Source organism: Myxine glutinosa, chromosome 6 (genome assembly GCF_964187855.1).
Source record: "Myxine glutinosa chromosome 6, kmMyxGlut1.1, whole genome shotgun sequence".
NCBI classification, from domain to species: domain Eukaryota; kingdom Metazoa; phylum Chordata; class Myxini; order Myxiniformes; family Myxinidae; genus Myxine; species Myxine glutinosa.
Window position 1 is genome coordinate 130,469,567 of NC_136266.1, and position 26,188 is coordinate 130,495,754.

General features: G+C 47.1%; 1 protein-coding gene across 2 annotated transcripts in view; it reads right to left on the reverse strand.

Moving 5' to 3' along the window:
* The window catches only part of AKAP9 (A-kinase anchoring protein 9), a 203,495-nt gene extending 188,444 nt beyond the window's left edge, over positions 1-15,051 (reverse strand). For both annotated transcript variants that reach the window (XM_078780537.1, XM_078780536.1), the window contains exon 1: positions 14,848-15,051. In XM_078780537.1, coding sequence (XP_078636663.1) covers positions 14,848-14,898 — 51 coding nt within the window. In that variant the 5' untranslated portion in view covers positions 14,899-15,051. The remainder of the gene's footprint in view (positions 1-14,847) is intronic.
* Positions 15,052-26,188: the final 11,137 nt, after the last annotated feature.

The window sequence follows — 26,188 nt, forward strand, 5'->3', positions numbered from 1 at the left end:
CGATCATAGGGCGTGGTTCTGTGACCCTCAAGTTAGGGTCGGTAAGGAGGGAGATAGATGTTTGGGTGGCGGAGGTGTGCGACCCATGTTTAATAGGGTTGGACCTGTTGACTGCCAGCGGTTGTAAAATCGACTTGTGCCGGGGGATCCTGCAGGTGGGAGTAGAAGAGCTGCCGTTAGGGGGAGTGAGCACGGCCGAGAGAGCGGAGCTGGAGGCTTCCGAGGCCGTGACCATCCCCCCAAGGGCCGAGGCGATAGTGCCGGCCCGATGGGCAGCTCGCCCAACATGGCAGGAGTCCTGCGGCCTGGTCGAACCGGTGGCAGCGCAGTCCATACCGGGTTTAATCGTGGGCCGCACCCTTGTAAAAACGGACGGACCGGTAGTGGCCGTCCGAGTAATAAATATGAGTACAGAACCACGCACTATAGTAAGGGGCACGAGGGTAGCTGGCTGCACCCCCGTTGAGGAAGTCGCGACAGTGAGGGGCGAGAACGTCCAGCCGAGCCGACCCCGGGGGGAGCCTTCAATAACAAGTAGGAATTGGCCCGATCCCATTTGCGAGATGGTAAATCGTAGCAGCATAGAGTTGGGAGGTACCCAGAGGGAGGCCTTACACAAACTGGTTGGGTCCCATTTGGACCTCTTCTCCCTGTCCACCGAGGATATTGGACGTACGGGCCTGGTGAAACATCAGATCCACACCGGTGAGGCCCGGCCTATTCGTCAGGCCGCCCGACGGCTCCCATGGAGCAAGAGGGCGGAAGCTGACGAGCAGGTTGAAAAAATGCTCGACGCAGGTGTGATCGAGCCCTCGGGAAGTCCTTGGATGTCACCTGTTGTGCTGGTCAAAAAGAAGGATGGGACCACGCGGTTCTGCGTGGACTATCGCCAGCTAAACAACGTGACACTCAAGGACTCATATCCCCTGCCAAGGATTGATGACACCCTCGATGCCGTTGCGGGCTCAAATTGGTTCACAACTTTGGACCTCAAGAGTGGGTATTGGCAGGTGGAGATGGATAGGGCAGGGAAGGAGAAAACGGCATTTTCCACAGGTAAGGGGCTGTATCAGTTTACTGTGATGCCGTTTGGTTTGTGTAACGCCCCCGCCACCTTTGAGAGATTGATGGAGCATGTACTAGGCGGCATGCCATGGCAATCATGCCTGGTGTACCTGGATGACGTCCTGGTACATGCCCAAACGTTCCCCCAGGCACTAGCTAATTTGGACCAGGTGTTCGGGTGCCTCAGACAGGCAGGGTTGAAGCTGAACCCGAGTAAGTGCACTTTGTTTGCAAGAGAGGTGGCCTATCTAGGTCACGTGATTGGCCGCGAGGGGGTAAAAACAGACCCAGACAAAATTAAAGCGGTAGAGGAGTGGCCCGCACCACGTACCATCAAAGAGGTGCGGGGATTTTTGGGACTCTGCTCCTACTACCGGCGCTTTGTGGCGAAATTTGCGGAGTTGGCCCGTCCCCTCCACCGGCTTACGGAGAAGGGGACGCGATTTAATTGGACACGGGAGTGCCACGAGGCCTTCCAAAAATTGAAGGGGTGTCTAACATCCGCACCCCTTCTAGCTTACCCCACTAGTGACGGGACATTTACCCTGGACACGGATGCGAGCCAGGAAGGATTGGGCGCAGTTTTGTCTCAGACACAGGAGGGCGTGGAGAGAGTGATTGGTTATTATAGTCGGGCCTTAAGTAGGCCCGAGAGAAATTATTGCGTCACTCGCAAAGAGTTATTGGCTATGCTGGCTGCCATGAACCATTTCCACCCGTACTTGTACGGGCGGAAATTTTTGGTTAGAACTGACCATTCCTCCTTGCAATGGCTCCTTCGGTTCAAGGAACCGGAGGGCCAAATTGCAAGGTGGTTGGAAAAGTTGCAGCAGTACGATTTTGATGTGGCCCATAGGGCCGGGAAGGCCCATGGTAATGCGGACGCACTCTCTCGGCGTCCTTGTCTGGGAGAAAACTGCAAATTTTGTGCGAGACACGAGGAGAGGGAACAATTGGGCGATTCGGACCCGACCCTCGTTGTCCGGGCAACCCGGGTGAGAGGGCCAATTTTGCCACTAACCGCGGACGAGGAATTTGGAGAGTTGGCTTGGAGCACGGCCCAGCAGGAGGATCCTGTTCTGGGGCCGGTGTTCCAATGGGTCAAATTGGGGCAAAGACCAAAGGGGGAAGAGGTCACCCCCCTCGGGGCGCAGACAAAGGCATATTGGGCTCAGTGGCAGACCCTGGAATTGAAAGGCAACATCTTGTATCGCAAGTGGGTGGAGGTTCCCTCTGATAGAACTTCCTGGCTGGTGATAGTCCCTGACAAATTCAAGAACGTCATATTGCAACAGGTGCATGGTACCCGCTCCGGCGGCCATTTGGGCAGGACAAAGACAATATCTCGGGTCCGCCGGAGGTTCTATTGGGTGAATATGGGGCGCGACATACAGGACTGGTGTCGGAGATGCGACGCCTGTTCTGCCAAAAAGGGACCAGCACGGAGGATGAGGGCCCCCCTTCAATTACATCAGGTGGGGGCCCCCCTTGAGCGGGTGGCTATGGATATTCTAGGACCGCTGCCCCGCACCCGCCAAGGTAATAAGTATATCCTCGTGGTAATGGACTATTTCACCAAGTGGCCGGAGGCCTACGCCCTCCCCAACCAAGAAGCAGGGGTGGTAGCGCAGGCCTTCGTGGAAGGATTTGTGTGCCGGCATGGGATTCCACAGGAGTTGCACACCGACCAGGGACGAAATTTTGAGAGCAAATTGCTAAAAGATGTGTGCAGTCTCCTGTCAATTCGGAAAACCAGGACAACGCCTTTAAGACCTCAATCTGACGGGATGGTGGAAAGATTCAACCGAACTTTAATCCAACAACTGGCACTGTTCACCACCACCCGTCAGGATGACTGGGACGAACATCTCCCTTACTTGCTCATGGCCTACCGAACCAGCCAGCACGGGGCCACCGCATGCAGTCCAGCGTTGCTTATGTATGGGCGGGAGTTACGGGCTCCCGCCGACTTGCTATGCGGTCCCGTGCCAGACACAGTGGTTAACCCGCCGAGGGAGGGGTACGCACGTCACCTAGAGGAAGGCATGGAGCTAGTCCATGCCTTCGCCCGCCGCCAACTCCATCTGGCGGGGGAAAAGATGAAGCGCAGGTACGACGACCGGAGCCAGGGGAGTCAATACGCTCCGGGGATGAAGATTTGGTTCTTTAATCCCCGGAGGCGGAAGGGAAGGTGCCCAAAACTCACCTCCCCCTGGCAAGGCCCAGGAGTCGTCCTGTCGCAAATCTGTGACGTGGTCTTTAAGATCAAAATGGGGCCACGAGCCCTCCCTCGGATCGTCCACGCCGACCGGATAAGACCTTACACCGGCGAGCAGGCGCCCCCGTGGATTGCCTCGGCTTTAGATGCCGAGGCGGGACCCAGTACCTCTGAATAAGGGGGGCTTATTAGTGCCAGAGGACTGGGGGATTGAGGAGCGATAGGCCCGGTGGGAGAGGGTGGCATCCCTGCCACCTTTCCCATGGTGGGGCAAATGCGCAATAGCTTATGGGGTGTATGGCAGTGAAAACTAGCCCGGGTGGGTTAGGTTATATTGATAGGGATCTAGAGAAGAGATTGACATTAGGTGACGTTAAGATTAGTTAGTGACTGATACCTGTAGTGGGGACGCAGGTAGATTAGTATGGATGATAATGACGAGGGAGCGCAATAGTTTAAAGGGACGACTGGGAAGCGCAAGTTTCAGAAGGGAGAAGTTAGCTGAGATGATGCCGTGTTTGTGAGAATTGAACAGGTGTGATTGCACAGGTGTGCAACTGGACAGGTGTGTGGAGCAGTGTATGAGTAGTGAGTGTTGTGGATCAGCGCGAATGCGCTTGGGGAGAGAAGGGTGCAGGTGGCACCAGGTGTGAGAGCACAGGTGTGCAAGTACAGGTGTGTGGAGAGAGTTGGAGTGAGTGGTACGGAGTGGTGTGCATGGTGCGAAGGTGTGAATGGGGGAAGAGTGGACCCCTTTCACGAGTACCCGGGGCGGGTAGTGTAAGTGTTAGGTAGAGGGTGCAGGTAAATTGTGGTTGGATATTGGCATTTGTGGTGCGGTTGCAGAATGGTGTTGTGAATGGGTGCATTAGTGTTGTGGAAATGGCTGGGCGTGTAGCCTGTTAGTGTGTGTAGTTGGTTGGGCACTCCACCACTGTGAGGATGTCGGCCAGGTGAGGCCGCAGGTGGGCTCTGGGAGCCGGTAGTTGTGAGTGGGTGCCTGAGGATCCCGGGTGTGGATCGGGCAGCCCAGTGCCAGAGAGGGCACGGAGTGGGGAGAGAGCCAGAGGGCCTTCCCCTGGTAGTTAGGTTAGGGTAAGGAGCAGGTAAGCTCGGAGGCAACTGCAGTGGTGGAGGTGTGCAGGTGGGTAGACCCACTGGGAGAGGTACACGTCGCAGCCCAGAAATTGTACGAGGGCACCGGGAGATGAATCGGGGGAGTGAGACCCCAAATTGAAGAGCACCACAGTTTGGCCAATGGGAATTGGTTTTTAGAACCCATAGTGTAAGAGGGCCAATGGTTTGGCCGGAGAAAGACCCCGGGTAGTGTAAAGTTGTTAAAGTCACTTAGGAAATAGTTAGGATTGATGAACCTGTCGCACCATACGCAGCCACTTACCTGTGGTGATGATGATGACTCCACACCTGTGTTTTCTTTGTTTTGTGCAGGAAATGAGATTGCTGTGAGGATTTGTGAGACGCATCACGACGTGGATGAGACATTGGGGTGATTCCATCTCTCCCTCCCTAGGAGGGACTGATGATGAATTGGTAATGGCAAATTATGATGTTGAGTTGGAGATGGCAAATTTTGATGAGAGTTGAAAATGGCAAATTTGATTGGTTAGGAGGGAGAGAAGACGAATTTGGTTTATGGGAGGAACGGGGAAGACAGTAGGGATGTTTGTTGATTTGTAAAGTAGATGTTTATGGGTAGTGTTGTGTTTTGTGGATACAGTAAGGGGTAAGGGAGGGGCCATGTAGGTTACCTGGTGGGGGGGGGGCGTACGATAGGAACGTACCTGTCTCACCTGGTTCCCATGTGCCCCCAGTGTGCATCACCTTACATTGCGTGCACTTTTGCGCCCTTACCACCTTACTCACTTGTTTCTTCTTTTGTCTCCCACCTCCGAGGATCTGGCTTTGGGGTAGAGAGAGAGGAGAGAGAGGTGCTGGCTGCGCAGTTGTGGGCCTGCACTTTCGCTGTTTGCTGCCGGGATCGATACACCATATGGACCGCAATGTTTGTGGCCACCCACAATGGACCGCAGTTCGTTTGCGGCCAAGCACCACCCGGGGATGGGCCTATGGATCAACGTGGCACCTATGCCATACAGGTGAACCACTAATAGTTAACACCACCAAGTGCACCACTGAAGGCCACACGAAGAGCAAGAGACACCTGCAGGGTTAGGGGTTGTCGAATTTATTTTTATTCCAATGAACAATGGTGACTGCACCGATTGGTGGTGGGGTGGTACTTTTGATGCTCGGGAAGGGTGCTCTGCACGTTATTAAAGGCCGTCGGCCACAGAGCACTCGTGGGTTGGTGTATCGATGCTGGCAAGCGCGCTCTCTCTATGCATAACATCTGCATGTGTTCCTCCAAAGACAGGTCCTGGATCGTAGTGTAGATATCAGCGTAATCTTGTAAATAATGCTCCCTACCGGCTGTATGTTTAGTTTGAGAATTCTTTCCGGATTCGGTTATCCTGTGGGTGTGTTTCTGTGAGGAGAAGGGTGCAACGTCGCAGGGGGACATATTTACTCATTTGTGAATATCTGTAAAACTGTCGCACTCAGGGTAGAGTTAATAGTAGAGGGAACTACATTGCGTGCCACACTAAAGTAGGTAAAAATTTATCGGGTCGGGACGCCCCGAGGGTAGAGAAGGGTGCAATGTTGCGAATATGGAATTTGGCCTCCATATCCGCTTGTAAATATTCCCCTATTTTCTCCAATACTCCCCAACTTTCCCCAATCCCCCATTCCCTAGTCCCATTGCATGTAAATAACAATCAGTAGAGCCGACCTTCCCCTTATTCCCCCATTAAATGTCGTGCCCAGGTCCACCGCACCACACGTAGACAACTTTCGGACATCTTCCTAGTTATTCTTAATCTATGTCAGTTAAGGCCTCGTTTCCATTAATTATGACTCTTCGTTGCACCAGAATGTGATTATATGGCATCAGTAGTGAGTTTAGGACCTTTCCCATACCTCCTCCCATCTTCTTCCCCAAACAACAACAATAACAACAACTACAACAACAATTACAACTACCACTACGACTACAACAACAGAGGGGCGGGGAGTGTGCGTCCTCACACCGGCTCGGTTACCCGCCATGACCATGCGCTCCACGGCGTTACCCCGAAGGGGCTGGCTGTCAGCTCCTCGTCAGGGGCGGAGCCAGTAACCCCCCCACGCACCCAATGAGAAGCAACGTGCCGATTCCATCTGGGGCGGAGCTAACGAGCCGAGGGCGTGTCACTCCCCGCCGGATATACGCGGCCCCGCGCCGGATGTGATGTCAGATGCGCCTCAGCTTGGAGAGAGAAGCCACCGCCACCCCCAGCGCGACGATACCTCCCCGCATCTTTGGACCGGACCGGACCGTACTGTACCCTGCCCCGAGCCCAGGAGGACCTGGAGCCATCGATACCCGCTTTCCTGTCATCAACCCCCGTGTGAGTCAGCCGTTGTCCCGTTTGTCTGTCGTCTGTCCGGGGTTAATATAAGAGTGTGTCTAAGTGCCTGTCTTTCTGTGATTATACCTCTAGCCCCTGTAATCTGACCTTTCCGTACGAATATAATCTCCTCCGGAGGTCTTGAGAATTGAAACATTGGTGTCGTATTGTGTTATTGTAATCCAGCCGGGTGTCTTCTTTTTCTTATTGAGCCAGCATCGCGCGACTAGTCAACGTTCGGGCACAATCGGGTAACTTGTGCAGACGTGGTCATACCATAAAACCGCTCGGTAAATAACATCCAAGCCACGTCTGTAACAATATATATAAATACTGAACATCAAAAGAAACATCACTTTCACTTTTTGAAATGTGCAGCTTTACAAACACGTTTCTTCAATTGTAATGTCTGATTATGTAACGGGAACTTCACTTCAATAACTGGTTGATCAACAATGGCATGCTTGAGTGGTTCTGTATAGGGATCTTTCCATTTAAATAATGACCCTCATAATGAAATCCTTTGGTTCTCGTGGTTAGACATTCATTTACTGCTGTCTATAGTGACTCTGGAGGCTTCTGACAAAGAAAACAACAAGAATATTCAGATGCCACGCCTGACATCTGAACAACGCTTAAGGGCAATTGGGATGCTTGAGGCTGGTGTAAGCCAGCGAACAATTGCCCAACGTCTTGGTTGCTCACAGCCTGCAATCTCCAACCTGGCCAGGCGTTACGGTGAAACTGGAACTGTGAATGATGGTCCACGAAGAGGAAGACCATGGGTAACCACCCCCAAACCAAGACCGCTGGATTGTGCTGCAGCATCTTCGTGATCGTTTCCGCCTTTGGACGAAAACAGCTGCAGCGACAAAAGGTCGCCACAACAACCGCATCGGTGTCTCTACTGTGCGGAGGAGCTTGAGAAGTCAGGGCCTGGTGGCAAGACGTCCTTGCAGAGGTCCAGTGTTGAACACAGTGCATCGGCGGAACAGACTAAGATGGTGTCTGCAGCATCGCCGCTGGACACAGCAACAGTGGAGTGCAGTCTTGTTCAGTGATGAGTCCAGATTTTGCCTCCATGCTGCGGAGGATGGGCGTCAACCGGTATGGCGCAGAGGTGGGGAAAGGTATGCATCATGCTGTATTCGCCAGATCAATCGTTGGGGAGGACCCAGTGTGATGGTATGGGCTGGCATTCCCACCTGTTTCAGGGCACCTCTGGTCGTCATCGGAGGCAATCGCACTAGTCAGCGTTATGTCAATGAAGTTTTGAGACCTCATCTGCTGCCATTTCTCCAGGCTCATCCTGACATCGCAGTTTTCCAGCAGGACAACACTCGACCCCATGCTGCTCACCTGACCACCAACTTCCTCCAGGAACAGGGTGTTGAAGTGATGCCTTGGATGCCATATTCCCCTGACCTCAATCCCATTATGCATTCATGGGATGAGCTTGGTCGACGTCTTGCATAAAGGAGATCAACGGCTGTCAATCGGCAAATGCTCATTCAAGGCTTGCAGGAGGAGTGGGACAGACTTCCCCAGGACCGCATCAGATGCCTGGTACAGAGCATGCGTCGGAGGTGTACAGCCTGCATCACAGCTCAGGGAGGACACACACGATATTGAGGACTGCTGTCATTCTGTCCTTGACTGTTAGGAGTGTTGTGTCCATTTCTGTGTCATTTTATTTTGACTGTATTCAGGTGTGTGCCTTTGTGTTGCAGCGCTGTGACTTTTGTTGCACCACCCCTTGTGATGTTCATGCTTTTTGTTTTTTGTGATTGAGGCAACCTCTTGTTTATCGACATGTCTTTGGTAAAGAAAGCTGAACTTTACCTCTGTGATCAAATATTTTCATTTTTGCGTGGAGGATTTCAATGAGTGTCCTTCTAAAGATTTGATAAGTTTATTTTGATGTGGAGTATGTATACACACACACATGAGTACATATATATATATTGAATGAATATTTTTTAAAGAAACATGCAGTGCGTTCTCAGACACACAAGGTGGTGGAAAACAAACCACACACCACAACTGTATATCTGCCGTGACAAACATTACCAAAATAGAAGACAAAGCTTTCTTTGAACATCATAAAGTGTCAGTTTGTGATCTTCCAAAAACCAGTCACTGTGCATGCAAAGGACTTGACACAAAAATCTACACAACATACATCAACCTATTTTGAAGATCCTAAGGTCCAATGGCCAAAACGTACATTAACAATTCATTAGATTCACCAAAGCCAATCATTTTGTACTTCCAGAGGGAGAAAAGACAAAGTATAATTTGATTTTGGTGCAATCGTGGTTACAAAATAACTGAGTGCGTTTTCATGGGTGGAGAACGAGCTGCTTGAGGAGCAGGTGGTGTCGACCTCATGGGTAGTATTATCTAACACAATTAAATTCTAATGGTCCCAAGATTAAAATAAATACATAAATGGCCAACAGTCAGTAGCTTCCAAAACAATGCAAGGAAAACTTGAAACATCAGGAGGACAATTTGTCCATCATGCACGTGCCACAACTGCCACATCCACCCCTCTCCCATCAGTCACTCCACGAGCGCACTCGTCCTCCATGATACCAACGCCATACATCACAAACAAAATCCAATCGGACACCTCCATCTATCTATAATTCCAGTAATCTCTGTGTGTATGTGTGTGTGTATGTCTGTGTGTCTGTGACCGCTGTTTCTCGACAACCGATATACTTGTCCGAGGTCCGATATACTTGAAACTTGCCAGGTATATTGCTGGGGACCTGAGGATGTGCCTTTTCAAGGTTTCATATTAATCGGACAAGTAGTTACCGAGCTATGGCGATTTAGCCGTTCGCCGTTCGCTTTGGCTTTGCGAATGGACCAAACCATTTCATGTAAATAGAGGGGGGGGGGGGGGGTTCTACCGTACTCGCAAGCCGTTCGCTTTGGCTTTGCGAATGGACCAAACCATTTCATGTAAATAGAGGGGGGGGGGATTGTCACCGTACTCGCAAGCCGTTCGCTTTGGCTTTGTGAATGGACCAAACCATTTCATGTAAATAGAGGGGGGGGATATAATTTTAGATATATATATAGTACGGGCATGCCCTAGTCTATCTATAATTCCAGTAATCTCTGTGTATGTGTGTGTGTATGTGTGTGTGTCATTTGTCTGTGACCGCTGTTTCTCGACAACCACGGGTCCGATATACTTGAAACTTGCCAGGTATATTGCTGGGGACCCGAGGATGTGCCTTTTCAAGGTTTGAAATTAATCGGCTATCTATAATTCCAGTAATCTCTGTGTGTATGTGTGTGTGTATGTGTATGTGTGTGTGTCGTTTGTCTGTGACCGCTGTTTCTCGACAACCACGGGTCCGATATACTTGAAACTTGCCAGGTATATTGCTGGGGACCCGAGGATGTGCCTTTTCAAGGTTTGAAATTAATCGGACAAGTGGTTCCCAAGGTATGGTCACCGTACTCGCAAGCCGTTCGCTTTGGCTTTGCGAATGGACCAAACCATTTCATGTAAATAGAGGGGGGGGTTCTACCGTACTCGCAAGCCGTTCGCTTTGGCTTTGCGAATGGACCAAACCATTTCATGTAAATAGAGGGGGGGGGGGGGGGTTCTGTGGTCGTTACTGCCACGTGGTTTCAAAGTTTTTTTTTGTTGTTGTTGTTTGCACGCATGTTTTTTTTGCACCCACGTACGGGCACGCCCTAGTTTTTGAAATGGGTAGAAGGCAAACAGCGAAGAGAGGGTAGTGGTGAAGAGGTACATCACAGACAATCACAAGCTATTGGGATTCATTTCTGTTGCGGTGGGGAGTTAGATGTTGTCGACACTTGATAACATGATCATGGGAAATCATTTGATTTATTCATAAGCTTCTTCATAGATATACTGTAGAATTACAATGTCTGTGTGCTGGATGTATAGCATCAACACGTTCTCAACAACCGTTTCTTGTATCATCTACAAAGACAACCCTTGCATCGGACAAGCATTAATTCTGCATGATCAACTGTTTTGAGTTTCGACGTAATCGCCTCCAATTTTCTGGAACACGCTCCAAACATTTTCTCTGTACCTTGGAGCTCTATTGCAGCTGCTTTCAAGGGAAACTTTCAAAAAAAAAGCAACTTTAGCTTTTAAAGTTTCCAAGACTTACCAAATGCAGCCAAGTCAGCAAGTGTGCAAATGTCTTACAGTCATGCCTAAGTCACACATAGGCGGATATTTTGGCGACTACTGGCGACTGCCGGCGATCAAGATTTTTCGGCGACTACTGGCGATTTCGGGCGGTCAAATATGGTCAGGGTAAGTATGGCGACTGCAGGCGGCCACATTGCGACTGCATTGCGACGACGCCCCGAGTGGGATGGCGACTGTTGAAGATCGACGACGACTGCATTGCGGATGCACGGCGGCAGCGTGGCGACAGTCTGGCGGCTAGATTACGACCGATGGCGGATCGCGGCGACTGCATTGGGGCCGGGTGGCGGTTTACTCCGACGTCCGCAAGACTGCAATAAGACCGCCGGCGATTGGAGACGATTCACACAACTTTTTAAATCTTTATTTCTCTATTTTACATTTCACTTTATTCATTTCAATGATGTATGACATGAAGCATAAAGATGTTTGATGTACAATAACAAAGTTAATAAAGATGTATCATTGTAATGTAACTAGGGCATGCCCGTACGTGGGTGCCCGTTCCTTGCCAAAAAAAAAAAAAAACTACCCCGCCCGTACGCCCGTAAACAAAAAAAACAACGCTCTTCGCTTCCGCCCTTCGCTCTGACTGAATTGGGAGAAATAATGCGCATAAGAAATCGAGAAATTATTATTTTCTCCGGAAGAAATCGAATTACGAACCGTAATGGCGCACGCGCTCGGCTCGGCTCGCTCTCACATCGGCCACGCCTACGCAACAACGCGTTCTGTGATTGGCTGCCGGAAGTGCAGTCTTCACTGTCCGGAAGGTCGCATATCGCAGTTACGATGAATCGCAAATTAGTTTTAATTAGTTTTAAAACATAGTTGAACGCCAACATAGTTTGCCAACGTGAAATAAATGAATACGCTCTCAAATGTGCCGTCCGAGGCAGAGTCTGTTCGCCACGTTCGGCACACGTGATAGCTCGCTGCTCTCTGATTGGTTGAATGGTTTTTTGGACATAGCTCGGTAACTACTTGTCCGATTAATATGAAACCTTGAAAAGGCACATCCTCGGGTCCCCAGCAATATACCTGGCAAGTTTAAAGTATATCGGACCGGTAGTTGTCGAGAAACAGCGGTCACAGACAAACAGACATACATACATACATACATACATACATACATACATACATACATACATACACACAGAGATTACTGGAATTATAGATAGATAATCAAACTTTTCTGCAGGGAGTCCAACAAATGGAAATAAAGTCCAACAAATTATTTCCACTGGTCCCAAGTCCCATAAAAAAAGTTTGCAAAGGACCAAAGTCCCAAAAATAAAGTTCCCAAAAGTCCCAAGTCCAAACAATAAAGCCATATCCTTGTCGGCACCACAGGACCTCACTCCACGGAGACCCTCACACCATCCTGTCTTGCCATGGAATCGTGGTATGTCGTAATGCAGTCGCCAGGCAGTCGTATCTTTGTCGCCAATGGCCGTAACTCGGCCGCCACTAGTCCTACTGCTGTCGTCGTCAGTCTCCCATAGCCGCAGGGGAGACGTGGTAGTTCTTCTGTAGTCGATATGCAGCCGCAACAGTGTCGGCCCGTAGTCGGGAAGATGCCGCAGGAAGGCCGTATGGCATTCGCATCTCTGCCGTGCTAGCTGGTGGGGCGATTGCGGAAGACTATGAGCGACTGGGTTGCGGCCGCTTTACGCTCTTATTACGGATACCGACGACAGCATGGCAGTTCCATCACGACAGCATGGCGGATTTTTTTCGAGTGCGACTGAGCGCGCCGTTTTTAAACATTTAAAAAAATATTTGGCCCCTTTGCGGCTCTTGCCGACTGCAGCCGACCTGGGGAGGATAACCACGACTACAGGCGACCGTCCATTACGGTTTCATTACGATTGTCGGCGGGTGGTGGTGATTTTTCCAGTCGCCAGTAGTCGCCAACAAATCCGCCTATGTGTGACTTAGGCATCAAGGTCGTGCCCGAGTATCAACGAGCACAAATTTGTGAAAACCAGAGAATTAAAAAATTCAAAAGAATCTTCCCAAATAACACCACCATCACCAATACTGCACCCCAATCCCTACCACCACCATCACCAATACTGCACACCAATCCCTACCACCACCATCACCAATACTGCACACCAATCCCTTCCACCACCATCACCATCACCAATACTGCACACCAATCCCTTCCACCACCACCACCATCACCAATACTGCACACCAATCCCTACCACCACCATCACCAATAAAAAAAACACCACAGATTAGAGGCCATTTTTCCCCGCAAAGCAGGGGTTGGCCTTTTCGGGGACCGTGGTTGTTGTCGTTTTTTGGTCCCCTTTTTGAAGCAATGTTTTACGGCCGGATGCCCTTCCTGCCGCCAACCCTGTTTGTCGCCTTTTTACGATAAACAGGGAATTACCAGTGTACTGGTACTCAATTAGCCGACCTCGGAAGGATGACAGGCTGAGTCAACCCCCCTGGCGTTAATTCAGCGATCGACCGGGATTCGAACCCAGGATCCTAGGATCCTAAGCTGGCACCCTAGCCGCTAGCCCAACACCACACCAATACTGCACACAAATCCCTACCACCACCATCACCAATACTGCACATCAATCCCTACCACCACCATCACCAATACTGCACACCAATCCCTACCACCACCATCACCAATACTGCACACCAATCCCTACCACCACCATCACCAATACTGCACACCAATCCTTACCACCACCATCACCAATACTGCACACAAATCCCTACCACCACCATCACCAATACTGCACACAAATCCCTACCACCACCATCACCAATACTGCACACCAATCCCTACCACCACCATCACCAATACTGCACACCAATCCCTACCACCACCATCACCAATACTGCACACCAATCCTTACCACCACCATCACCAATACTGCACACCAATCCCTACCACCACCATCACCAATACTGCACACCAATCCCTACCACCACCATCACCAATACTGCACACCAATCCTTACCACCACCATCACCAATACTGCACACAAATCCCTACCACCACCATCACCAATACTGCACACAAATCCCTACCACCACCATCACCAATACTGCACATCAATCCCTACCATCACCATCACCAATACTGCACACAAATCCCTACCACCACCATCACCAATACTGCACACCAATCCCTACCACCACCATCACCAATACTGCACACAAATCCCTACTATCACCCTCACCAATACTGCACACCAATCCCTACCATCACCATCACCAATACTACACCCCAATCCCTATCACCACCCTCACCAATACTGCACACCAATCCCTACCATCACCATCACCAATACTACACCCCAATCCCCACCACCACCACCCAAACCATAAACAACGCCAAAACCAATACCACCATCCAAACATCATCAACATAAACATCACCATCATCATCATCAATAGTGGCAAGAGGCTTTGGCTTAGCCGGCTCATTGCGGCTTTGCAGTCGGGTACTACTACTAGTACACATAAACATAAACAACAACAACTCTCCTCATTTCTCAATCCCAAATGCCTCGTGACGGACACAAATAAACGTACACAGACTGGATCACCCACACAAACTGTATTTTTGTATATACGTATACTGTATCTCCATCTCCCCCTCCCCACCCCAACTCTACCACCATCAAAGATCAAGCTAAACCCCCAAAACTCAGTCACCATTTCGAATCAGCACAAACAGAGCCGACCTGACAGGAAGACGTTATTCAATTCCGCAGTCACCATCGTTGTCAACTCACACTCCTGGGGTCCGACCCAGCAGGACTAAAGTAAAGGAGACCAAGGACCCCGCACCACAATCTCCACAACTCCCCCAAACCCATCCCGAAGCAGCGTCGGCTCACCTTGGCCTTCCCAGCCTCCAGCTTTCTCTCCCAGTCGTGCGTCCCCTCCATGCCACGCGAACCTCCTGCACGAAACACACGGGAACGCGCTTTCGCCGCACAAGCCCGCAGGACCGATCACGGACGGAGCATGACGTCACCGGGTTCGAAACGACACGCTGCCGTGATGTCATCCACGGCAAATCGCGAAACACGATTAAATGTGAAGGAAACACTCGTCGTTTTGACTTGAAATAACCATTTTAAATCTCTGATGAAATGCTCGACAATAATTATATCCTGAAGTTTCATACTACGCTTGACGGTGCAAAAAGGAAATTAGTTTTAAACTAATCTACTTATGCACCGCATGAAACAACGCAGCGCCACCACACTTAGAGGCACAAAAAGTATAATGGGAAATGTTTTCCTTTTAAATATCATTGGAATATACATTTTCTTATTGAAGATCATTCAAGTTAATTTTCTTGATGCAGTTGGAAGAAGTCTACACCAGATGCTATTCATAGAATATCCCGCGCAATCTCGCAACTTGGTGCGAGAGCGAACGCTTCTGTTTTTATGTTTATGCTTTTTATGTTTTAAGTTTTAATGTTTTTTAAAATGTTTTCGGGTTGTCCGTCCGTCCGTCCAGACTAAACCTCGTTTTTCTCAGCAACCATATGTCCGATTGAGACAAAACTTTCACGGCAGGAGTGACATCCATGCAGAATATTTTTATGATAATTGTGACGTCATAGATCACGTGGTATGGCAGCCATCTTGGATTACACGCAAACAATTAAAACATATTTCTCGGAAACCGCTGAATGGAAATTTTTTTAACTTGGCAAATTGTCAAGTACTTCCAATGGGGAACAAAAGCATGATAATGATGACATCATAAGTGAAGTGGTATACCAGCCAAAAATGTTTTAATCGAATTCCTTATCCTAAAAATCTGAAATTGCATGCACATGATCTGTGATCCATTTGTATTGAAATATTAAATTTATGACATCATAGGTCACATGGTTTGGCAGCCATTTTGGATTGAACCTAAAACCCCCAAAAAAACATCTTCTCCCAAACCACCAAATTGATTAACTCGAAACTTTACGTGTGGCATTGACTTGGCATGGTGATTAAAAGATTATCAAGAAAACATCATTGGTCACATGGTGTGGCAGCCATATTGGATTGAAGGAAAATATTAAATAATTATATCTCTGAAACCGCTTACCCTATCGATGCGAAATTTTACGAATATAATCTAACGCCACTGTAACATATAGTTTGAAAATGATGATGTCGTAGGTCACGTGGTTTGACAGCCATCTTGGATAAAAAACGAACCCTATCCAATCAACATGAAACTTCACAAACGTGATCCCCTACCCATACATATGCAGAGTGTACATTTTTTAAAGGTCATATGTCATGTGCTGTGGCAGCCATATTTGCTTGAAAGCCAATAATTTTTGTTTTAAATCTCTTCTCTGAAACCGCTTCACCGATCGATGTAAAACCTGTCATTGCTGGTGAAAATGTGATACTTGAAAACAGCTGAAGGGATTTAAATCAAACTTGTTTATTTTTAGGACAGTGAACGAGGGCATCTACCCGTTGTGGGACTATGCGGAGGCATGTTGGCGACACAGTCGCATTGCTCTAGTTTAAGGTTGTTTTTTTTATCCAATATAGCTGAAACCACGTGACCAATTACGTCATAAATTTATATTCTCCAATATAATTGTTGCATCGATTACGCTCGAGAAATTTCAAACTGATCAGACGAGCGTTGTACCTGTCGAACTATGACGTCATAATGAAGGCACCAATGGCGTCATCGTTAACAACACTCATTCCCCATGTGTCGTTCTTTACAATGAGCCATGTTTAATTTTTTTCCATGGAGCGGTTTCGGAGATGCAGAGGTCGAATGTTTATCGGTTTTTCCAAGATGACGTCATATTTATCACCAAAAATAATAATAATAAAGAAATTAATAAATATAAAATATTTATATAGCCGTATTCTGCATAGGTAGACGCATAGTATGGTGAAATGTTAGTGTCAATCCGACCACACAACTCCCTGTGCACAACAAAGATGGTGGGGCGTCAACCAAGGTACTCACTGGTGGGTTTGACTACCTAACTGTTCAGAAGCTACCAATGATGTTGTCAATGGAATCTTGAGTTCAAAATCATGTTTGACCACTTTGCCATTCAGTTCTAAGATTTTACATCTGTCCGCAAGCACTAGTCTAAGATGTCACTTTTGCAACTAAATGTCGTGGCAATGAATGTGAATTGTGAAAGCTCTCAGCTCGATGACACAAGACGCCATTTGCTTTTTTTGTTACCTTCATCCCTACCACGTTTGGAGTCCCGCGTGGGCACGGGCAACTTGCTATCGTTAGTTCTTGTAGGCCTAAATATTATTTTATGGAAACAGGTAAATGTGATGCCATTCCAGACAAAACGATTTCGTTCTTCCATTAATTTCTAAGTCCACATTAAGTATTCAAGCAAAACAGGTATCACACGTCAGTCACGTGATCTGATATTGGAACTGGAGCCAACTTGGGCTAAGTATAAAGTTCTCGCGAACATATAAAACGAGTCTGCTTTTTATGAAAATGAAGGTCAGAATTGTAGAAAAATAACTATCTGTCTTACAACCTGCTCCAGTATTTCCTTTACGCAAGGACGTCAAAGTTAAACTCTTCTGATGTTGAATCGTTGATGTATGGACTGAACCAGGTTGATCGGTTTGGAGTTCAGATCAGCCATGATTCCCAAGTTTCCCGGAGGGTGCCCTCTGCAGGTTGAGATTTTGTTTTCTTCTCAAGACGAGTTTCAAGAACGGTGAAAGTTCGGAAAAACGAAAGTAAACTAGATGGCATTCATAGAATACTTACCCTGCGAATGTACTTGCCGAAGTGTACAGTACAGTGTACAGTACTTGCCGAATTATGACGTCATTATTACGGTACTTTTTTTTTTATTATTACTGATTTTACTGCATTACTGATGACATTATCATTAGCATATCTTATTCCCCAAGGGGAGTGCTTGACATTGAGCCATATTTAAATTTTTTCCATGGAGTGGTGAAACTTTTTTCGATTTTTTCCAGATGGCGGCTGTACCACGTGACCAATGACGTCATAATTATCATTCGAACAATTCTACAGGAGGAGCCGCTCATAATCTGAAAATTTCATGTTCATCTGACTAACAGTTGCAGAGGAAATTTCTTTTTTCATACTGATCAGATCAAGCGTGGTACTTGTCGAATTATGACGTCATAATGGGGGCACCTATGACATCATCATTAACATATCTTATTCCACATGGGGAGTACTTGACAATGAGCCACGTTTCAATTTTTTCCATTAAGTGGTTTGGGAGATATAGAGGTGTAAAGTTTTTCCAAGATGGCGTCCATACCACTTGACCTATGACGTCATAATTATCAGCAAAAAAAATTATACAGGCAGAGGCGCTCCTACAGTAAAATTTCATGTCAATCAGACCAACGGTTGCCGAGAAAATGAATTTTTAAAATGCAGACATGACACACGTCCGCACATGATTGCTTAACCCCACTTTTCGCTTCGCGAGCGCAGGGTAATAGCGGCGAAATGAAGGTATATTATTAATGGCAGTGATATAAGAGATCCGTTTGCTGTGAAACTGTCCCAAAACTTGTGGTTAGATGTTGCTATCAGATTTTAGCCAATCGAGGTGATTCATGGCAACCGCACTTTGCTGGGCATTCAAATGTTCTATTCAGGGGACTCGATGCGCTGAGAAAAAGCAGGAATTGTAACGTCTGTGGCCTGTTCAGCCCTCGTTTGATTCCCAACCTGACTGGAAGTTGTCACCATGATCTTTCTCAAGCACCGAGTACCATCAAGAAGTACACTGTCCGTCAGGTCGGACTTTTAAGTTCGGTGTCCAGCCTGCCGCCATTGGTCGTTGGACGTTAAAGATGTCGTTCCCAAAGAGTCGTATTTCAAGCATTCAATATGTGGAGCCATTATTCGGGGTGTAATGGGATTTATACCAATTTTATAAGTGTATCAAAGTGTATTCTGTCCATGTCTTTCATGGTGGATGTTTTGAAACTGTCTGGACAAGATGCAGGATCTTGCCTTCATCTTGGTTTCCTTATGGACAGAAGCTCATGCAGTCTGTTTCCTAACTTGCACCGGCTGTTGCCTGAGTTTATGAGAGTGGTATGTCTAGCCGTCTGGAGGCACAGCATCATGGCATCCTCCTCTCCACACCCTATATGACCACACCTCTGCAAGGAGGAACAAGAATTTTGATCTTTGGGTGCGGACGTGGATGAAGAAAGGTGGTACCGTACCTGGAAAGGTAAAAAAAAAAGTTTTGCCACACGTTGTACCAAGCTCGCTCCATATTTACATTTTGGAACAAAGCACAGGCCTCTGTTTTTTACCACCTCTTCTCTGATTTTGCTCCCTCTGCTCTCCGACCCTCCCCAGCTCCTCCAGGATGCACACGTATTCTAGCAACCCCCTCCTGGTTAAACTCCAAATGACCAGGGTTACTGCACATCTTCCACTCACCCTTCCCTCCAGTGCTTCAAGCCGGCGGTGCACCATCAACATAAACTTTAGCTTTCTTCGTGAACTTTAAATAACATGCATGATGGCAACCATACAAGGCCGATGGGCCTAACGGAACCAGTCCAGAACTGAACCTTCTGCCAACACCTCTTGATGAAACTGATGGTTTTGGAACAATCTTTGAGAAAAGATGCACTAAACAAACAGATATTTTGGGCGAAGTCAGCTCAATTGTTGTATCGCTATGTGCCACCATTTTCTTTAGCAGAATCTCGCTGTTACTCCGCCATCAGAGTGCGCGACAAGTTGAATTGGTCAAGATGGCGTAAATGTTTGTCCAAGTACTGCTAAATCGAGGGATTTTTGGAGGTGCAAACAAGGCGATTTGTGTTCTGTGGTGTTGAAATATATAATTCAATCGAAATAAAATAAAAGTTTTAAAGGTTATAAAAAAACACCCATTTAATCAGATGTTTACCACCGTTGATGCAGTGTCTTTTACACCGCCATATCTAACACATCACATTAGTTATTCGTGCCTGTTGTTTGTGTCCTTTATAGCATCCCTAAAAAAACAGTAGGTTTCCTGTTTGGAATGATTATTATCAATTTAGTTTGAATACCAGACATCCAGACGGACTTTAGCAATTGCTTTGTCGCGCTATCCGCGTTGCTCGGAACGAGATTCTGTACAGTTTGCCAACTTGAAAGCCAAAGTACTGCTAAACTGCAGCTTCGTGCTCCAATTCATATTCCAATTCGTGTTCTTCAGAGTCCAAAATATAAGAATTAATCGAAATTAATAGTCCCTCAATCATAGAGCCAATTGTCTAACCCCGCTTTGCGCGTCACACGCACCAAGTAATTCTTAAATTCGAGGTAAATGTTAAGATATCCTCTACCCTCCACCCACAAAAAACCCTTCCTCATAGCCGGCTTTGTACGGCCTTGGGAATGTTTTTAAAAACTTTGGACTATATTCACCTTCCTCACCATTTCCCTGGAACATATAGAAGCGGACATACAGAAACAGAAATTTTGTAAAACATATGTTGTATATTTAGGGTTGTGTGAAGATGTGGTTAATGCTCTTTAATTAAGATTCTTGTTGGTTCACTTTGATTTGCTCCTCTTGATGCCATATAATGGCCGTTTCACTATAGATATCTATACGACAAGGGCTGTATGTGTCTGTCTGTCCTCATTTTTCTCAGAGATCGCTAAACGGATCTTCGTCAAACTTTCAGACCTTCATCAGTAAGTGTCGGGGAATGTTTAGGCAAAAAAAAACGTTTTTTTAAGTTTTGAAATTTTTATTTTTATTTTTATTGCTCGATGGTGCTGCAAGTTCATAAATATACTCGTTGGTACGAAATGCCAAATTCGCAGCAACAAACACGTACATTTCAAACCTGTCGACATGAATGTATTAGCTAGTTGCGTGGAAGGCAGGTAATGGAAAAACCGTGCGCAGGTATATGCACGAACCTGTTTGTCCTTGGCGGTTCGACTTGCAGCTGATAGTTTGACTGATGGTCACCTCCATACAGCCTTGTCGAGACATCTCAGGTCGCGGTCCCCGGGTCGCACGGGGTATTCGTGTGTCACCTGTCACCTGCTGTACACCGGACCGATGTTTCAGGTGGTGCGCGCGTTGACTCCACGGACGGTAATGCGACACCTGGCCCTCGTGGACACATATTATTAATGAATGAAGCAGCTCGGTGTCCATCACTGAACGCATTGCTTTGTTTGTTTGTGTTTTCACTGTTGCATAGTTTGCGAAAATTCGATTTTACAATTTATGTCATTTTTCGGATCAATCATGTGGATTATTTGGTATTTATCTGGTTATTGTGTTGCCATCTGAACTGATACCAATTGATCATGATGTTTGGAACCTAAGTTAAAATACCATACACACACTATATACATGTCCAATTGTACACTGATGCTATTAGCCCGTCCCCCGTGCAGCAGTAGATGGGGGTTTGTAATCACGTGTCTGTGTGTGTGTCTGTCTGCTGCGTCTGTCCGGGCCATAACCTTTTTACCATTTGGGTTTTGTAATCACGTGTCTGTGTGTGTGTCTGTCTGTCTGTCCGGGCCATAACTTTTTTACCATTTGGGTTTTGTCATCAAATTTTCAACAAAGCTTTATTATGAGAATATGGCGAAGGCAAATTAATAATTTGCTCAAAAGGTCAAAGATCAGCATCACATAATCTTCAATTTTTATCTGATTGACCTGGAATTTAAAGAATTTGCTTTTCGGGTCACTGAATTGTCTCAACTATCAAAAGTTATACAAGTCGATTGTTTTTTAAGATCAAAAGGTCAAAGTTCAAGGTTGCGTAAAATCACCAATTTTTACCCCATTGACCTGATATTTAAAGAATTTACGTATTGGGTCACTGAAATGGTTCACCAATCAAAAGCTGCAACTCCTACAAGCTGATTGTTTTTAGATCAAAAGATCAAAGGGCAAGGTTGCGTAAAATCGTCAATTTTTGTCCAATCGACCTGAAATTTTAATAACTTGCATATTGGGTCACAGAATTGACCAACCATTCAAAAGATAGAAGCTGATTATTTTTTAGATCCAAAGCTGCATAAAAGATCGACGTTGCATAAAAATCAATTTTCATTTTGTATTTTTACCTCCGCCACCAAAAGGTTATGTTATGAGGTTATGTTATGTTTATGGTTATGTTTTCACCCCTGTCTGTCTGTTTGTGAACAAGATATCTCAAAAAGTTGTTGACGGATTCTGACGAAATTTTGCAGAGAGGTAGCGTATGTGACAAGGACGAAATAATTAGATTTTGGTGAAGATCCAGAATCGGATCCGGCTAGTAGAATGTTTTAAGTAATTCTTCACCATTGTGAGATCGGGCAAAAAACTATACATAGCAGGATATCTCAAAAAGTTATGGACGGATTTGGACGAATTTTGGTGGACAGGTTGTGTGTGTGACAAGGAAGAATTGATTCAATTTTGGTGAATATCCGGATCCGGATCCAGATAGTACAATTTTTAAGTGATTCTTCACTGAAAGCCTGGTGTTGGCTTAGCGGTTAGGGTGCCGGCTTGGGATCCTAGGATCTTGGGTTCGAATCCCGGTCAATCGCTGAATTAACGCCAGGGGGGTTGATTCAGCCTGTCATCCTTCCGAGGTCGGCAAATTGAGTACCAGCTTGCTGGGATGAATGATCACGGTGTGTACCCCAGTTTAGAATAGGTACACCGTATCCATGCGCGTCGGCAGAGGCGACCAAGGGTTGGCGTCAGGAAGGGCATCCGGCCATAAAAAAAGAAAGAAAAAAAAAGTGCTGTACACGAACCACATGGTCATCTCGTGCATTCCCCCATACCCATGTCACACTCCCCTTAACCCTCGCTGACCCATGCACCCCCAACTCCTATCTTTTCAATCACTCATCAACTAATATGTGATGCCCCATTGTCTCCCTGTTCCCCTTTGTCACTTTGTCAGACCGACAACCTGTTGGCCTTGGTCGTTTACCTGTTAAACGAACCTAGATTGCTGATCCAAAAATTAATCAACACATTAAATAAAACCATAAATCAACAGGTCTTTCTCACTAAGACACCTCCACACCTGGGAACGACCTTACACTTACACATTCTTCATTTCATTCATCTACAATTTTGATTTTGTCAATCCCAACGTGGTCTGTCCCTGTTCTTTCCTCCAACATATTTACACAACTTCCTGGAGTTAAAAGAAAAGTTGAAACAATCGGCGATCACACCAAAACACCCCGTGTTCTGACGACGGTTGCTGGGCGCACCCGGTTGTGGATTTCTTATTTAACGAAGACGTTCTGACCATCGGGAAAAGTCCGAGCGAAGGGATAAGAGTTTCCGGCATTCAGGCTGAGATGGAGACATCATTGCTAGAATTTCGTTTGATTAGGCAGAGGTTGCAGAGGCTTGAGCAGGTGACTCTAGACTCATATTAAAGCAATCTATAATACCTACATATATATATACTGTTGCGAATATGGAATTTGGCCTCCATATCCGCTTGTAAATATTCCCCTATTTTCTCCAATACTCCCCAACTTTCCCCAATCCCCCATTCCCTAGTCCCATTGCATGTAAATAACAATCAGTAGAGCCGACCCCTCCCCTTATTCCCCCCATTAAATGTCGTGCCCAGGTCCACCGCACCACACGTAGACAACTTTCGGACATCTTCCTAGTTATTCTTATTCTATGTCAGTTAAGGCCTCGTCTCCATTAATTATGACTCTTCGTTGCACCAGAATGTGATTATATGGCATCAGTAGTGAGTTTAGGACCTTTCCCATACCTCCTTCCATCTTCTTCCCCAACAATTACAACAACAACAGAGGAGATGGCGGCGGAGCGGGGGAGGATGCGTCCTCACACCGGCTCGATTAGCGCCATTGACCACGCGCTCCACGGGGTTACCACGGAGGGGCTGGCTGTCAGCTCCTCGTCAAGGGCGGAGCCTGGTAAACCCCCCGCACGCACCCAATGAGAAGCAACGTGCCGATTCCACGAGGCGGAGCTAACGAGCCGAGGGCGTGTCACTCCCCGCCGGATATACGCGGCCACGTAGCGGACGTGACGTCAGATGCGCCCCCAGCTGGAGAAAGAAGGACCTGCGAGCGCTGAAACAGATGCGCCTGAGTTTGGAGAGGCCTGAGAAAGACCCGCCTGAGAAAGAACGTCACCTCTGAGCGCTGTGCAACCTTCCGCATCTCTGGACCGGACCGGGTCGATCCTGCCCTGAGCCCAGGAGGACCTGGAGCCATCGACAACCGCTTTCCTGCCATCAACCCCCGTGTGAGTCAGCCGTTGTCCCGTTTGTCTGTCGTCTGTCCGGGGTTAAGATAAGCTTGTGTCTAAGTGCTTGTCTTTCTATGTTGTACCTCTCGTCCCTGTAATCTGACCTTCCGTAACGAATATAATCTCCTCCGGAGGTCTTGAGAACCGTATCCCTGGTGTCGTCATTTTATAACCCAGCCGGGTGTCTTCTTTTTCTTATTGAGCCAGCGTGGCGCGGCTTCGTCAACGTTCGAGTACAATCGGGTAATTTGTGCGGACACGACGGCCATTCCGCTCGGCCCACCTTAACATCAAAGTCGTGTCTGTAACAATACATATGTGTGCTTGGACAAGGTGGGAAGGTGTGCGGGTGAGGACATTGAAGTAGCAAGAGATTTGGAGGATGGAGCCAATATTGTTGAGTTTCCTGTTGCGGGCAACGGATGATGTGCTTCCATCACCAGTAAACTTGAGATTGTGGGGGTTGTTGCAAGAGGAGAGATGTTATTTGTGTGGAGGTTTGCGAACGGTGCAGCATGCACGGAGTGCATGCTCTGTAGCATTGGAAGCAGGAAGATACAAGTGGCGGCACGATCAGGTGCTAGCGGTGGTAGTGCAGATGGTGCAACAAGAGGTGCTGAGATCAAGAGAGAGAGAAGAGTGGAGAAGGAGACCGATGGGGGAGAGGTGTTGTTTGTCAAAGAGGGCCAAGTGGTAAGAGGTGGGAAAGAGGAGGAGGTGGAAAGCAAGAAGGCTGTCAGATGCTTGTGATTGGCAGGTGGTGGCAGACCTAAAGCCACAATTGCTATTCCCAGAGGAGATCTGTGTGACAAGGTTGCGGCCTGACATTGTCATCTGGTCAGGTGCAACAGGACAGGTCATCTGAGGGGAATTGTCTGTACCTTGGGAAGAGAACATGGAGGAGGTGCACGAGAGGAAGAGATGGAAAGTACAGTGAGCTGGAGACAGAGTGTCGGGAGAAGGGTTGGCGAGTTTCTTATCAGCCATTTGAGGTGGGGTGCAGAGGGTGTATTGGCAATTCCTTTTCTGCATTTCTTTCCCGGCTTGGAGTGTGTGGAACAGAAAGGAGGATGTGTGACAAAGCTACCCAGGTTGCCTTGAAAGGCTCACTTTGGATATGGAGGCACGTCGAACGGTGTAGGTTGAGGTTGTGGGTGGTGGATAATTTCAGCCTAAAGAGGTAGTGACTGAGCGCGGAAAAGAAATGGAGATGTGTGAATGGTGTGTGTGTGTTGCAGGAGTGGGTGAGTGTGTTGCAGGAGTTGGTGTGTGAGTGAGTGGATGAGGGGCTGTCCATTTACACATATTAACTCTGAGGACTGGAGGGAGTTGCAGTAAATAAATTTCAAAGTTAAATTTGTTCTTAAATAAACTGGAATTTGAGCACAGGGCTTTCAGGCAAATTTTTACTTTCAGGCTTACAGGCACAGGGCTTACAGAACAACCTTTTACATCACTCCTAAATTCAGAAAACTTAACCTTTTCCTCCCTGTCCCTAGCTTCAATGTCCCATTTATGGAATCGCTTCCAGCTGACATCCTCTACCTTCTCCCTCTCTTCAAATTCCTGTTCTAATCTATTCAATCTGTTTCTCTCGAATGTACCTTCCCTCGGAAAATTCTTAGTATATCCTGCAGTCCATTCACTCCATTTTACAACATCCTTAATTGCATGACTTTATCATGCCAAATCTGCACACTCATGTCAATCATTTTGTGGTTGATGCTCGATTTAAACCATGATTTATCAAAGTTAGAGAAATCATACCACATATTGGAATAATCGCAGTGATCAACAATACCTTTTCACAGACGATATCCATTAAGCTCAATAATTTCACTTTCATGTTGACACTTTGTTAATTTAAACATAACAGCAGAAAAATTGCTCTGCTCGTCACTTACAATTCGCAA